The 17,121-nt window shown below is 42.4% G+C and overlaps 1 protein-coding gene across 1 annotated transcript in view; it reads left to right on the top strand.

Annotated features, from left to right (window-relative positions):
- The first annotated feature begins 16,113 nt into the window (after positions 1-16,113).
- The window catches only part of LYPLAL1 (lysophospholipase like 1), a 51,695-nt gene continuing 50,687 nt past the window's right edge, over positions 16,114-17,121 (top strand). The window contains exon 1 of the mRNA XM_029593182.1: positions 16,114-16,537. Coding sequence (XP_029449042.1) covers positions 16,462-16,537 — 76 coding nt within the window. The 5' untranslated portion in view covers positions 16,114-16,461. The remainder of the gene's footprint in view (positions 16,538-17,121) is intronic.

Genomic DNA, 17,121 nt, shown 5'->3' with positions numbered 1-17,121 from the left:
ACTACTTGTGATAGCGATAAAAAAAAAAAAAAAATCCATCTCTAACATGGGCATTCATGGCATGGTGGGTGGAGGGGGTCGGGGTGTGAATACTGGGATTGTGATGGCAGGTGCCAAAACTTGAAATGCAATAACTTGGGGTAAAACTTCCAAAGTTCTCAAAGCTAATGAGATTTAATCACTCTTTTTCATGCATATTTGTATTACTGCAATCAGCAATCATGATCTGATACATCCCTATCCATAGGAATCAGAGGTGGGGGTTTATGATAGCAATCATCGACTCAAGATCACTTAGCTCCTAAGTAGCACATTTCTGCACGCGGTCTTTGAGATAAATGCAACCAGTGCTACATGTATTTATTATATGAGATTTCGTCTCACGGCCTATATGGGGATATTCCCCTTATGCAGTCCTTTTCCTTCTGTATTAATTGACTTACCCTGAAACTGAGTTCTACTGAGCATGGCTTATACTTATGACATCTGGAACATCTGGATTTGAAGGCACAATCTGTTTTCTTAATCCTTATCACACATATAACAAAACTACTTATTAGCATTATCCAAGCTGGCAGGCATCAACAGTGTAATTGACAGCTTTCTTGCTTTCATTTGTACAATTTTTTTTTATTTTCCAGTTTAAATTAAAGCACTAGCTGCACTCACCATCACTTCTTAACAAAAGTAGAAACCAGGGGGCATGGATGTTTCGGTTCAGTGTACATGTTTACAGGACTTTTCACCTCTAGGTCACCAGATCATAATCATCTCCATGTGATAGCAACCTAAAGTCATTACCATTTGAAAACTCATCGGCAGGCTTTGCTGTGATGATAGAATTAATTAGTATCTGGGTCTCTCTGGCAAGCTGCCAAAGCAGCAAAAACTGGAAATTCTAGTAAAAATGCAGGTGCGCTTGTGGCAGGCTACGCGCTACTCATTTATGTTATTAGAATGAAAATAGTTTTCTAAGTGTTGCACCTTAACCATTTAAAATAAAAGGACACTCAAGGAGAATAAACAAGTTTTATTAAAGAGCTAAGCTGGCAATCAAGTAGGCATTTTCTCTTCTTCAATCACTGTAAACAAATTTCTTTAGTTAATGCAATTATAAAGTGTTTCATAATGCAAACAATGCAAGGTGACTGTTCAAAATCTTCAGGTTACTCTTTGTATCAATAATCCACTTATTTTATCTTTCAGATATTTTAATTTGGACCCAGTTCCCTGAAGAAATTCCAGAATAACATCAGATAAGTAAAATTTTCGTTTACCCATCTATCATTTAACTACAGTTATATTTTCACTTTGATTTGGAGAGCTGGTGCTTTGTGTGTCTTATATTTCGGGTGCTGACAGGCACTTCTCCAGAGAATCAAGATCTCTGCAGGTAAGTATTCCATATACTTTACTATACTTCTTGTGTGTTTCTATTCGGGGATGATAACTTTGATACCGGCGCTCGGGCGCACATGTATGTGTGTATGCAGGACATGGCCATATTATAACATACGTGCGTATATGCGCGCATGCTGTAAAATAGGTTGTACGCGTGTACATGTGTGCACAAATTTATATGGACGTCCACATGTACATGCAAATGCCATCTCGCGTAACTGGGGGGATTTTAATAGACACCATCACCGATGCAATTATTGGTTTCCCCAGTTTGTGCCCAGTGCGACCAGGTAAGGGATAGAATTTCCTAAACTCCCTAGTTAAATAGCCTCCCTTTTAACCCTTTTAGCACTAACCTTAAAGGCCCGATTTTAAAAGGCCTGTGCGCATAAAAAACGAGGGTTATATGCATGGCTGGGCCTTGCGCATGCCGCGCGCATTTTAGAACAGGTCCAGCCACGCATGTAACCCATTATATGCAGAAGTGCTGGGCCAACAAAAAGGGGTGGGCCGGGACAGTGGACATTGGGCCCTGTCCCGAAGAAGCATGCGCCGGTAGCCAGCCAGCATGTGGAAGATACTTCTGCTCGGGAGGAGCAGTAAGAATTAAAATTTAAAAAATGGGGAAAGCTAGGGTAGGTTTAGGAGAGGGGAAGAGGGAGGAAGAGGGAGGAAGGGATAGAGTTAGGGTAGGAAAATTCCCTCCCAGTTCACTCCTTAATTGTAGCGGATGGGAGGGAACTGGGCAAAGGCTTGATCACTTGCCGCATGTACTTTTGACTTTTCTCCCACCCTGCGTGCGCAAGTTGCGGGCCACCCACACATGCGCATGTGGATGTTAAAATCCGGCACTCATGTGCTCGCAAATATCACATTTTATAGCATGCACGCATCAATGCACGCATGTTATAAAATGATTGGATCCATGTGTGTGTGCTGGGAACCACGCACACAATGATGCATGCGTGATTGTTTTAAAACCTTTTAAAACCCCGCTGACTAGCCTAGAATATTTTATTTTATTACTTGCATGCCATCCGTATCAGTGGTAAAGTTATGCAGCAGGGGGCCCAGGCGCGTACCTGTGTTTGACAGCAATGAGTCTGGTTACTCAGGAAATGCTGAAAAGCTTTAGGTGAATTGAGAACAAAGCTAGCTAATACTGCTTGAGAACGACATGAACTTTAATTCTTGATCAGGTCATCCATCCAAGATCCAGGCAGACTCTCCATCTACTACATTATCTTTAACCAAATTAAAAGGAAATCTATCTTCTGTCAACCAAACTTTTCTGCCACCTAAGTGTAACCCTCAGTGTAGATCTCGCAGACTTAAGGATCAATTTTAAAAGCCCGGCGCATGCATTAATTAGGCAATGCATGAATAAGTTGGGCTTGCGCATGCTGAGCAGATTTTAAAAGCTGGCAAGATACATGCGTATCTCCCTCAGCGCGCACATCTAGAAAATTTTCAAAAAGGGGCTGCGCGTGGTCTGGTCAGGGCATGGGCATTTCGGGGCATGAACCAGAGATATGCATGCAAACGCTTACATAATCCGGTGCACGACGAAGACCCCTGCCACATAACTTTACTTCTGCTATGAATGATGTGTAATTTAGAAAATAAAGAAAAATAGGTAGATCTGTGGGTTTTAAGGATAGGGCCAACTGGTGGAGTAAAGGCTCTCTCTTAACTGGGCGAAATGGGGACGAACTTGTAAAACTGGGAATGGCGTCAGCATACACTTCTTTAAAAATTCCCTGATTTATTTGGTAGAAGCGGGATTTGCGCACCCATGTGTGTACCCACATAAATTTGGCGTACATGTGCACGTAGGCAGGCTATTTTTACGGGCCGACACACATGTACACATGTTCACCCACGCGCCAGTTTGAAAGTTACCGTCTTATTGTACTGAGACACTAGCTAATTAAAATCAAAGGATAAGTGCAGTTACCCTATTGTGAGAGCACAATGATTAAGAGCTGAGAAGTATGAACTGAAACTTGAGGCATCAAGTATGGCTGTGACTATGAGATATGAAATGAGTGAGTGATGTGAGACAAGGGACAACTGACTGTAAACCATAATGATGAGACTTCTTATGTTCACAGTATATACACATTTACTCTCATACTCACTGTCAGACTTATACATTCCTCCCTTCTCCAATACAAAAGATGAATTTATTTGTTTCCTTTAAAACAGATCTTATTTATTTCATGTCACTTTACCTCTGTGACGGATGTTTTTCTAGCACAGCTGAATTTATTTTTCTATCTTTAATTTCCTTTCTGGAGGGTAATAACCACTTAACTCTAGCCCAGGGACAGGTTGGTTATGATTGATGAGCAACTAGGGGGCATTCCAAGAAGTTAGCAAATAGCACATTTAAGACTAATTGGAGAAAATTCTTTTTCACTCAACGCACAATAAAGCTCTGGAATTTGTTGCCAGAGGATGTGGTTAGTGCAGTTAGTGTAGATGGGTTCAAAACAGGTTTGGATAAGTTCTTGGAGGAGAAGTCCATTAACGGCTATTAATCAGGTTTACTTAGGGAATAGCCACTGCTATTAATTGGGAATAGCCATTGCTATTAATTAGTGTTTGGGTAATTGCCAGGTTCTTGTGGCCTGGTTTGGCCTCTGTTGGAAACAGGATGCTGGACTTGATGGACCCTTGGTCTGACCCAGCATGGCAATTTCTTATGCTCTTATGTTCTTAACTGGAATGTAATCACGGTTCAACCAATTTCCTTATAGCCAATCTTAAATAACAGACTAACTTCAGAATAAGTCTATCACCAAAGGACTTCCCTCTAGTCTAAGGGCTCTTATTCATAATCTATCTTATGAGCTAATAGGTATTTTTATTTAATTTTGTATCCTTTCGCTCAATTCTTTGCAATCGGCTGTTTAAGCTGATAAAAATCCGATCAGCTGTTTTTCTTTACTTTTAACTAATTATTTCTGTATCTTTCTCGGGTTTTTCTTTAGTATAAACATTTTCCCATACACACCCCCACATTCACACAAGTGTTTTCTCACTAATATTATGTGTTTTTCATAATTCCTAGATCTCAGAGAAGCCAACAGTGACAAAGGCTCCTCCTTCAGCACAGCTCTGCCCTCAGTTCTAAACTGTCAGGAAGATTCCTGCTTTGATGATGTCACTAAGGAAACAATTCTTGCCCTGCTTATATTCCCTATTTAATACCCATGAACCCACTTATAAACCCCTTAGCTATAGGTTGATGAGTTGAGAAAAGACTTTTAATAGCTTTAAAAGTTCCTTCTAAATAAAGCTGATTAACTAAAAATTACTGCCCTTTGACCTAAAAAGTTATAGTTTCACTTGTCTGTTAACATGTTGGCTTCTGGTAAGCGCTGTTTTTCCATGGTGTCTCCCTAGTGATGGCTTCATAGAAACATAGAAACATAGAAATGACGGCAGAAGAAGACCAAATGGCCCATCTAGTCTGCCCAGCAAGCTTCACACATATTTTCTCTCATACTTATCTGTTTCTCTTAGCTCTTGGTTCTATTTCCCTTCCACCCCCACCTTTAATGTAGAGAGCAGTGATGGAGCTGCATCCAAGTGAAATATGTAGCTTGATTCGTTAGGGGGTAGTAGGGGTAGTAGCCGCCGCAATAAGCAAGCTGCACCCATGCTTATTTGTTTTACCCAGACTATGTTATTAGCCCTTATTGGTTGTTTTTCTTCTCCCCTGCCGTTGAAGCAGGGAGCTATGCTGGATGTGCATCGAAAGTGAAGTATCAGGCACATTTGGTTTGGGGTAGTAACCGCCGTAACAAGCCAGCTACTCCCCGCTTTGTGAGTGCGAACCCTCTTTTCTTCTCCCCTGCCGTTGAAGCAGAGAGCTCTGCTGGATGTGTGAAGTATCAGTTTTTCTTCTCCCCTGCCGTTGAATCAGAGAACTTTGCTGTATATGCATTGAAAGTGAAGTATCAGGCTTATTTGATTTGGGGTAGTAACCGCCGTAACAAGCCAGCTACTCCCCTCTTTGTGAGTGTGAATCCTTTTTTCCACATTTCCTCTTGCTGTTGAAGAACTCTTACTTTTTTTCTGGGCTGATGGACCTTTTTACTAAGCATAGCACCTGAAATTTAAAATTCATATGAGAAATCCTCTGAAACAAAGTCCAAAAATCACTCAGAAATCACAATCTTAAAACCCCAAACTGGTCCAAACACATGTCACCCCATTCAAGAAACACCATAATACCTATGAAAATCATTACCCCAAAAGTACCTATGCTCATATTTTGAAAATTATATTTTAACCACAAATAATAGTCTACAAAGTTTGGCTAACAGCTTCATACTTGCCCACAACTAGAAATTAAATTTTCCAGAGGTCTTTTCCATGTTTTTAAACTCCAGAAACATTCACTGTAAAACGGGTCAAATTGCAGCTATAAAATTCAATTTTAACCCCAAATACTGGTTTGGTTCAAGTCCCTAACTTCTTCTTTCATGACTCCAACCAGCATTTTATTTTAAATGAGGTGTTTTTAATGTGTTCTTAAACTTAATGGCGTTGGGTTCACCAAAGTGCTTTCTGGAATGTAAAACTTCAGTTGGGGCCTCTTTTCAGGCTCCCCACCTGAATCGCAGCATTTTAAAATTTTAAATGTATTGATTTCCCCTTTTTTCTATCGTTTAAAATTTACATTGGGCCGGGTCCAGGGATCTTGCGACCCTGCTGATGTCATCCGTGATGTCAGTGGTCGCGGCCTGCACCACAGGATCACGCTGGGGGCTTTCCCAAGGCTCCCGACACCTTCAGATGCCCAAATACTGCAGCATCTGACATCACGCAAACCGCATGATTCCACAGCCTGTGGCTGAACTGCAAGCATGCCAGCCGTACCGCCCGGGCCTCCAGTTGATTGATGTTCCAGCGGGACTGTTCGGCATTCCACTGCCCCTGGGGCTGTTAACTCCAGACAGTGAGCCCCCCAACCGTGGAGACTCACATCTGTCGTGAGTATACAACCAGGCCAGAGAGCACAAGGGAAATCCCTTTTTCAGATGATCCTCCTGCAACCACCACTGGAGGCGGGAGCAGATTTCTATTGGCAAGTGGAGCCAAACTGCATAATCCTGAAACTGTGGGTTCCAAAGAGATAGCAGAGAGCACTGAAGAGGACGCCCTTGCCCACGGCACCACTTCCAGGGTAGCTGCCATCAAGCCGAGTATCTATAAGTAGGACCACACTGTCGGGCATTTGGTGTTCATCAACTGACGCACTTGAGACATCAATCTCTGGATCTGAATTTCCCACAGGCTTTGCTTTTCTCTTCTCACCATAGGTAGATTCTGGAACAAAAAACTAACCTGGGGGTGCGCCCCTTTGGCTCATGGCTTTAGTTGTGTGCCGGTGGCTGCGCACCGCAGGGCACTGGATTTTATAGTGCCAGCGCTTCAGGATGACATCAGAGCAGGTCACCTCCTCCTCAAGGGTCCTCCGATTCCCTGCTGGCAAAAAGGCTCCTTCGGGACAGCTGGTATGTCTCTCACAGCCCCCACTTATGCCACAGGGTGCTGGATTTCATAATCCTGGCACTTTGGGGGTAACGTCACAGCAGGTCACCTCCTCCTCGAGGGTCCTCCGATCTCTTGCTGGCCCAAAAGGCTCCGTTGGGACAGCTGGTATGCCTCTCACAGCACACCCCCCCCCCCCCCGTGAACATAAGTATTCACGCGCAAATAATAATAATATTTGCACATCCCCTAATTGATATGCATGTTGGGCTTTTAAAATTCAACCTTAAGTGCACAAAAATGTCCTTTTGTGCAATATTTTATAAGCTAAGTTCAAATTTGTGTCCTACAAGCCAGTATAATGCATATAATATTGGGATTTCTTGTGCGCGCTATTTTGCCATGTGCGTGGGGTTCACGACATGTGTGCCCGGCATATACGCACAGTGAGTGGAGTTATCTCTTCCACGACCCAAGAGCCCATTGCCTAGTTTACACACGCTGAGGTAGATCTTTAAAAAGTACACGCGCGCGTACTTTTGTTCGCGCAACCGGCGCGAACAAAAGTACGCCGGATTTTATAAGATACGCACGTAGCCACGCGTATCTTATAAAATCCGGGGTTGGCACGCGCAAGGCTGCGCAAAATTGACAGCCTGCGCGCGCCGAGCCGCGCAGCTTGCCTCCGTTTCCTCCAAGGGAACTTTCCTTCCGCGTCCCCCCCACCTTCCCCTCCATTCCCCTACCTAACCCACCCCCCGGCCCTACCTAAATCCCCACCCCCTACCTTTGTTGGGTCTGTTAAGCCTGCTTGAAGCAGGCGTAACTTGCACGTGCCGCCTCGCATCCCCCGGCACAGGCCGCAGTGCCGGGGGACTCTGGACCGCCCTCCCGGCCCGCCCCCGAACCGTCGCCATACCCCCAGACCCGCCCTGGACTGCCCCCTGACTCTGGACACGCCCCCGGACACCTCCCTCCCGCCCCTTTTACGAAGCCCCGGGACTTACGCGCGTCCCGGGGCTTTGCGCGCGCCGGTGGCCTATGCAAAATAGGCGTGCCGGCGCGCGAGTGGAGGATTTACGCGCGCAGGGCTTTTAAAATCTAGCCCAAAACGTAACAGAAACATTCTTTGAGGAGTCCTTACCTTTTTTACATTTCTTCCCTTTCCTTCCTCTCATCCTTTCCTCACCATTCTATATTGTCCTACATTCCTTTATTTAGTATATAATGGGCCTGACCTGGGCTTTAAGGTCCCTTCAGCACAACTATGGCCTGACTACTCTGCCCCAGCACTCCTCCTCCTTCTCCCTGCACTGTTGTTCCATGTCTATCTGTGGCCTCCACTCTCCTCCTGACACTCTCTCCACTCTCGTTCTCCTTCCTGCTAGACCTAGCCATACACCTTCCATATCCTTACACATGCAAAGTTATTCAGCTCCATTTTTACTTCAGCTGCCATCTTTTATGCAGCTCTTTCAAGATCCAAACTTACATAGAAAACAGACAAAGGGAGAATCCAAGATGGCTGCACGCTAGTCTCAGGCGTTCCGGACCTTTGTTACCCTTTTCCTTAAATTTTCACTTGGATTGCCGCAAAAGCCGTGGAATTTATTCCTCCTGAACTGAATTGGGTAAACGGAAGCAAGATCTTACCCTGAAGCTTCTGAAATGTTAGCTGTGACTGGTCCTATGGATCAACACGTGTTCCGGACCCCTGGAATTGACTCCGAAGTGAGGTCCTTGGACGGTGAGGCAGGTGGTGATCCACCGCACCCCGCTCCGGACCCGGAATCATCTTTGTCGCCGGAACCAAGTCGGGCCCCTCCTCAAACCCCCCACCGTGGAGAGCGCTGACGAGAATAGCGCTCTCCTGTCTCGCGATGAAGATCTTTCTCTGCCGGCTGAGTTGGCGTTGGTGGAGCCGCTAGAGAAGGGCAATCAGCTGGAGCGGTGGCCGGACGGCGTGGGAAGGAGTTGCTGAACCTGAAGCTGTATTGGAGTGTACCGGGGTCCGTCTACAACCGGAGATGGAGGTATTGATTGATATTCTTAAAAAACCTTCTTCAATAACATTAGAAAATATATGGGAAGCATTAACCAGACTTACAAATCAGCTTTCAAGATTAGTTTCTCAACAGCAAGATCTAACTGTTCAAGTTAATGATGTTAAAACTCAAGTCTTGGAAATTAAAAATCAAAGGGAGGTTCGGGACATAAATGACTTGAAAATTCAAAAAACAGTGGATATAATTGTTACTGGCCATACATATTTACAGAATAAGATGGAAAATTTAGAAATCACTGTTCGCCGTTGTCATTTAAGAGTTCTGAACTTTTCCAAGAAAAAGCTGGTGAAACCAATTGAAATGCTTAGAAAGTATTTCCTGGATATATTACAGATTAAGGGCCTCATTTTCTAAAGTATCGCAGGCCTGTGATACTTTAGAAAATCGCGCTAACGGTGTAGTTATTGGGCGCGAAATAGAGAGCGAAAAGGGCCTTACCTTTCCGCTCGGCGCGCTGTCCTCGCGCAGTCGGCCCCGGTGACGCCCCCGACTCCTCCTCTTCCGGGGCCGACTCCGCCCTGATTTCAGTAGCGCAGGCCTGCGCTACTTTCGCTAGCTATCGCAGGCTTGCGCTAACAGCGCAAGCCTGCGATAGCTTTGGAAAATGAGGCCCTAAGGAAGAAATGATACCACCTATCTCTAAAGCATATTATCTACCAGTTAAAACATCGGCGCAAGTGAATACTAGACCAGAGATATCCCCCAGAATAGATATATCGCATCTATCTTCCTTTCTGGAAACATCTATGGAAGAAGAAGAAGAAGTAAAGACATCTACTCTGACTGTGACGTTAGAAACCCTAGCAAAAAGAAAACGTTTCCTTTTAATGCGCTCAGCAGTGATAGGCCTAGGTGCTTCTTTCTGGCTTTATTTCCCGTGCAAGTGCGATATTAAGCATGCTGGAGTAAAATATGTTTTTTTCGATCCTTTGCAATTAAATCCATTTTTGAATAGTAAAATTAAGTCAGCTCCTCCCATTGCTAGAACCAGCTCTGAGACCGACTAATTACAGAATAATTGTACTAGCGTGTGTTCAAGGCCATTTATTTGTGAGATATATAAAATCTTTTTTCTTTCGTAATTTCTTTCGATTCTCCTCACTATTGAGGTCTAACAAGATGTAACAGAGGTAATTGGAATGTATTAGATATTATGGTTTTCTTCTATTTTTTGATATTGTAAACCTTTGTACATCATTTCCTGTCAAGTATATGCTTGTTAACTGCATATCAGAAAATTATAAATAAAGATATTAAAAAAAAACAGACAAAAACAAACACGCACTCACTCACCCTCTCATCCACAGACCCAGAACAAGAGAAAAACAATAGAAAAAGCCTTCAAGACACAATACAGGCTACTCTGCTGTCTCTCTTTGTACTTTTTTTTTTTACCTTTCCTCAGCTTCTCTTTTCATCTTCCACCTCTTCACTCGGGATTCAATTATTCTCCTATGCTCCAGTCAACACTGTGTTGCGTTTCCTTTTATAGCACTTTTAAGAAGAGGAGGAAGGATGAGGAAAAGTAGACTGAACTTGCTCAGATTTCTGGCTTTCTGCAACGAGGATTCATGAAAGAATACACTGATTTTTGTTTTATTACATGATTGATTAGATCTGTTTGCTTTTTATGATATACTTGTGCATTTATAAATTGCAATAAATATAAAGTAAATTAATACAGATTAAAAAGAAATTTTTAATGCTGGTATGTGCTTGAAATAACTGAAGTAAAATATTTGAAAGTTTCATACATGATGCATAATGGCTGTTGCAAACTTCTTAGAAAGCCATTGTAAGGTGCAGTATATGGCATTATTTATCAATAAAAATACAACTAGTAGGATCTGCATGCCTACAGCCCACCCATGTTAACCTTGTGCCCACCCAAAAAATCTATTCTGGCAACATCACTGCATCATGGGGGTGGGCAACTTTAAAAAAACAATTTTCAAAGCTAACTCTTAAAAGGTATTGCCTTCCAATGCACTAAACATTGCTTGGAAGTAATAGTTAAATATTAACTTTCAATAGATTTTAAAAATCTTTTTAAGGTAACTGAATTATAAATGCTTTTGAAAACCACATGCTTGGACAGTAAGGGTTGAGGCCATATTCTGCAAAGGTTAAAAGTGTTAAACAGGCATGGACATTGTTTAAAAATACAATCCTAGAGGCGCAGTCCATATGTATTCCACACTTTAAGAAAGGTGGAAGGAAGGCAAAACGATTACCTTCATGGTTAAAAGGTGAGGTGAAAGAGGCTATTTTAGCCAAAAAAAATCCTTCAAAAATTGGAAGAAGGATCCATCTGAAGAAAATAGGATAAAACATAAGCATTGTCAAGTTAAGTGTAAAACATTGATAAGACAGACGAAGAGAGAATTTGAAATGAAGTTGGCCATAGAGGCAAAAACTCATAATAAAAACTTTTTTAAATATATCCGAAGTAAGAAACCTGTGAGGGAGTCGGTTGGACCATTAGATGACCGAGGGGTGAAAAGGGCTCTTAGGGAAGATAAGGCCATTGCAGAAAGACTAAATGAATTCTTTGCTTCAGTGTTTACTAATGAGGATCTTGGGGAGATACCAGTTCCGAAGATGATTTTCAGGAGTGATGAGTCAGACGAACTGAAAAAAATCACCGTGAACCTGGAAGATGTACTAGGACAGATTGACAAACTAAAGAGTAGCAAATCACCTGGACCGGATGGTATGCATCCTAGGGTACTGAAGGAACTAAAAAATGAAATTTCTGATCTATTAGTTAAAATTTGTAACCTATCTTTAAAATCATCCATTGTACCTGAAGACTGGAGGGTGGCCAATGTAACCCCAATATTTTAAAAAGGCTCCAGGGGTGATCCAGATAACTATAGACCGGTGAGCCTGACTTCAGTGCCAGGAAAAATAGTGGAAACTATTCTCAAGATCAAAATTGTAGAGCATATAGAAAGACATGGTTTAATGGAACACAGTCAACATGGATTTACCCAAGGGAAGTCTTGCCTAACAAATCTGATTCATTTTTTTGAAGGGGTTAATAAAATTGTGGATAAAGGTGAACCGATAGATGTAGTGTATTTGGATTTTCAGAAGGCGTTTGACAAAGTCCCTCATGATAGGCTTCTAAGAAAAATAAAAAGTCATGGGATAGGAGACGATGTCCTTTCGTGGATTACAAACTGGTTAAAAGACAGGAAACAGAGAGTAGGATTAAATGGTCAATTTTTTCAGTGGAAAAGGGTAAACAGTGGAGTGCCTCAGGGATCTGTACTTGGACCGGTGCTTTTCAATATATATATAAATGATCTGGACAGGAATATGACGAGTGAGGTTATCAAATTTGTGGATGATACAAAATTATTCAGATTATTTAAATCACAAGCAGATTGTGATACATTACAGGAGGAGCTTGCAAGTTTGGAAGATTGGGCATCCAAATGGCAGATGAAATTTAATGTGGACAAGTGCAAGGTGTTGCATATAGGGAAAAATAACCCTTGCTGTAGTTACAGGATGTTAGGTTCCATATTAGGAGCTACCACACAGGAAAACGATCTAGGCATCATAGTGGATAATACTTTAAAATCGTCTGCTCAGTGTGCTGCAGCAGTCAAAAAAGCAAACAGAATGTTAGGAATTATTAGGAAGGGAATGATTAATAAAATGGAAAATGTGATAATGCCTCTATATCGCTCCATGGAGAGACCGTACCTTGAATTCTGTGTACAATTCTGGTCGCCGCATCTCAAAAAAGCTATAGCTGCGATGGAGAAGGTACAGAGAAGGGCAACAAAAATGATAAAGGGGATGGAACAGCTCCCCTATGAGAAAAGGCTGAAGAGGTTAGGGCTGTTCAGCTTGAAGAAGAGACAGCTGAGGGGAGATATGATAGAGGTCTTTAAGATCATGAAAAGTCTTGAGCAACTAGATGTGAATCGGTTATTTACACTTTCGAATAAAGGAAGGACTAGGGGGCATTCCATGAAGTTAGCAAGTAGCACATTTAAGACTAATTGGAGAGCATTCTTTTTCACTCAATGCACAATAAAGCTCTGGAATTTGTTGCCAGAGGATGTGGTTAGTGCAGTTATTTATTTTATTTGTATATCTTTTCTATACCGTTATGGAGAGACCAATGTCTCTATCTCTACGGTTTACAGAATAACAGTAAAAAACAATAGTTGATGAAATATCACAGTTTAGAATAAAAATTACATTAAAACAATCAATACAAAAATGTAGATAAGAGTAAATAAAAATGCAATTACTTAAAAGAAAAAGCATAAAAGAAGGAGTAAAAAGAATGAAAAAAATAAAAATCAGGTTTATAACTCTCCGTCTTGGATTCAGGCTGCATCTTGTGGATTACTCGTGTAGGCTTGCCGAAAACACCAGGTCTTTAACTCCTTTTTAAATGTTTTCAAATTTGACTGCAGTCTCAAATTGGGTGGTAACATGTTCCATAATTTCGGACCGGCGATTGATATCGCACGATCTCTGACCTCACTGAGGTGTGCAGATCTTACCGTAGGGAATGGTGAGCAGACCTTTATTAGCAGATCTTAATTCGTGTCGGGGTACCTGTAGTCTTACAGTCGAATTTAGCCAGTCGGTTTTTTCTCCATATAGAATTTTGTGAATAATGCATAACATTTTGTGTTTTATTCTAAATTCAATTGGTAGCCAATGAAGATTTTGTAGAACAGGGGAAATATGTTCTCTACGACTGGTATTAGTCAGCACCCGAGCTGCAGCATTCTGTAAAATCTGTAATGGCTGAATCGATGATTTAGGTAGGCCCAACATTGTGGAGTTACAATAGTCAATACCAGTGAACAGCATCACCTGGAGTACATTTCTAAAATTGTCTCTGGAGAGTAACGGTTTCAAACGTTTGAGCATCCTCAATTTACCAAAGTCTTCGTTAACTTTCTTTTTAATATGGGTCTTAAAATTTAATTCGAAATCAATAAAAAAGCCTAAGTTCCTGGCTACATCAACTAATTTAAAACTAGTATCATCATTCAACACTATAGTTTTTTGTTCCAAATTTACATTTTTTCTGTCTAACACCATAAAAACGGACTTTTCCAGATTTAAAATTAATTTCATTTGGATTAGCAGTTGGCTGATAATCTTCAAGTACATCTCAATACTTTTAAAAGTGTCTTCTAAACTACATTCAGTTGGAAATAAAATCTGGATATCATCTGCATAGACAAAATAAATTAGGTTAAGACCAGTTAAAAGATGGCATAATGGCAATAAATAGATATTAGAAAGGGTAGGTGAGAGGGCAGAACCCTGCGGTACTCCAGTCTCTAATTTTATTTTGGCAGATGTCTTATCTTTAATTTTTACTGAGAATTTATTTATTTATTTAAAACTTTTATATACCGGTATTAGTATGCAAACATCATACCGGTTTACATTGTAACTGAAAGATTGAGAATACAATTAACAGGGAGGGGAAAGGGAGGGAGTAAATACATAGTGCAGTAAGATGAAGGAGAGGGAACATCAACTTTGAGAGGTAAACAGGAAAATTAATTACAAAGGACTATATACAGTATTTACAGGAGGCTATTAACAGTGTACAATTTGAGAGTCGCTTATGTGAGGATTGTTCGAGAGGGTTGAGAAGAGTAAGGTAAATGGAGACAATTTATTCTGGGAAGGCCTGTCGGAAGAGCCATGTCTAGTTTTTTTCTGAATTTGGAGTAGCATGGCTCAAGTCTGAGTGTAGTCGGGAGGGAGTTCCATTGTTTAGGGCCTGCAATGGAGAGAGCGCGATCCCTTGTGGTGGAGAGGTGGGCTTTTTTGATAGGAGGTACTGTTAGGGTACCTTTGTTGACAGAACGCGTGGGTCGGTCAGAGCGTACGGGGCAAAAGGGTTCATCTAGCCAGTTAGAGTTGTAGGAGTAGATGGATTTGTGTATTATGGTTAAGGTTTTAAAGAGGATGCGGGATGTTATGGGGAGCCAGTGGAGGTCTTTGAGTATGGGAGTAATGTGGTCTGATTTCCGTGAGTTAGCAATAATCCTGGCGATGGCATTTTGGAACATTTGTAGGGGTTTCGTGGTGGAAGCGGGTAGTCCGAGGAGAATGTCCTATTGTTCAAAAAAGAAGAAAACCATTTCAAAGTATTGTTTAGGAGACCTATTGTTAATGTAGCTGGGTTCAAAAAAGGTTTGGATAAGTTCTTGGAGAAGTCCATTAACTGCTATTAATCAAGTTTACTTACAGGCCGATTCAGTAAAGTCCGTGGGAGAGCGGGCGAATGCCCGCTCTCCTGGTGCGCGATACAGTATGTAAATGAGGCCCGGTGGTAGAAACGGGCAAAAGGAGCGGCGGCTGTCAGCGGGTTTGACAGCCAACGCTCAATTTTGCTGGTGTCGGTTCTCGAGTCCGCTGACAGCCACGGGCTTGGAAACCGGACGCCGGCAAAATTGAGCGTGCGGTTTTCGACCCGACAGCCGCCGGCCGACTTCAAATTTTTTTTTTCTTTTTTTTAAACTTTTTTTACTCTTCGGGACCTCTGACTTAATATCGCCATGATATTAAGTCAGAGGGTGCAGAGAAAAGCAGTTTTTACTGCTTTTCTGTGCACCTTCCAGTTGCCGGAAGAAATTAGCGCCTACCTTTGGGTAGGCGCTAATTTCTGAAAGTAAAATGTGCGGCTTGGCTGCACATTTTACTTTCTGAATCGCGCGCGAATACCTAATAGCGCCCTCAACATGCATTTGCATGTTGAGGGCGCTATTAGGTTCGGCGGGTTGGACGCGCGTTTTCCGCCCCTTACTGAATAAGGGGTAAGGGAAAACGCGCATCCAATGACAGGTTAACAGCACTGTACTGTATCGGCCTGTATGGGAATAGCCACTGCTATTAATTGCATCAGTAGCATGGGATCTTCTTGGACTTTGGGTAATTGCCAGGTTCTTGTGGCCTGGTTTGGCCTCTGTTGAGGATGCTGGGCTTGATGGATCCTTGGGCTTTGCCAGCATGGCAATTTCTTATGTTCTTATGAGGCCTTGAGGTTTAACTGCTGAGGTGTGTCATTTTTTTAAATCAGTTAGGGAAGTATCCTTTCGAATATCGAATTTTGAGAAAGTTTTTAAAATGTCATATCATACTTTAGTTACACGCACAGCTCCTATTTTCGACTTTTGCCTCTTCACTGAAAATGCAATACTAAGAGTCAGCTGCTCAGAGAACCACAAAAAGACTCTGCAATAATATTATAGAAAAGGGTCAGCGGGATAAGCTATACATTTCTCATCTATCGACAAAGGGCAAAATTAAATACCCACCACATGTACATTTAGAAGACTGACGCGTTCCCGCCCACAGAAGAGCAAACCCTAGAGGAGCCTGAGCAGATGCAGCATGCACGCGTCTCCCTCTCGCAAGCACACGTCACGAGCCGGCGCACGCGCGCTCTGAACCGGAAACACAGGTAGCTGTGACGTCGGCTGCCATGACGGCTTTGCAGCGGTGCGTGACGGCTCCGGCGGGCAGGCATGGCGCCTCTGTTATCTTCCTGCATGGATCAGGTGCCTTGAATAAATCTTTAAAGGGGTTTAGCGCTCTAGGTTAATTTTTTTCACCCCACGGGGAGAGTCCCGTGTGAGCCAAAGCAGTGCTTGAAGGACGTGGGGGGTCTTCGGCACGCATGAGCTGGGATAGGACAGACCAGGGTTGAAGCTGTCTGGATGGCTGGGAGGGGGTGACTCTTTCTGCTTGTGCTTCAGCTGGTTACAAAATGGGGGGGGGGGGGGGGTCAGTCTGCCTGATTCAGTGTTGTGTATAATTCGAGCGGCACAGATGCGTTTAGCACGTAAAAGTGTGGAAGGAGAGAGAGAGAGAGCGCCTACCATTCAGCCTGTGGAAACAGCTTCTCACCCGGTTCTCGTTCATTTCTTTCTACCATCTGAGCAGCAGTAAACATAAATTCTTATCCTGACTTGTGGGCATTGTTGCTTCTAGTACACATTTTCTCCGATTTTATCATGTCAGTGTAAAATCTAATGTATATATGTTTCATCATATGCAGTGGAATACTGGAGAAATAGAAATACATTTTTTTCCTGCAATGGGCAAAATATAAAGATAGCAGCGATACTGCAGAGTCACATTT

Source organism: Rhinatrema bivittatum, chromosome 3 (genome assembly GCF_901001135.1).
Source record: "Rhinatrema bivittatum chromosome 3, aRhiBiv1.1, whole genome shotgun sequence".
Taxonomy (NCBI): domain Eukaryota; kingdom Metazoa; phylum Chordata; class Amphibia; order Gymnophiona; family Rhinatrematidae; genus Rhinatrema; species Rhinatrema bivittatum.
Note: the sequence above shows the minus strand (reverse complement) of the source record. Positions and strands in the feature narration are given on the sequence as shown.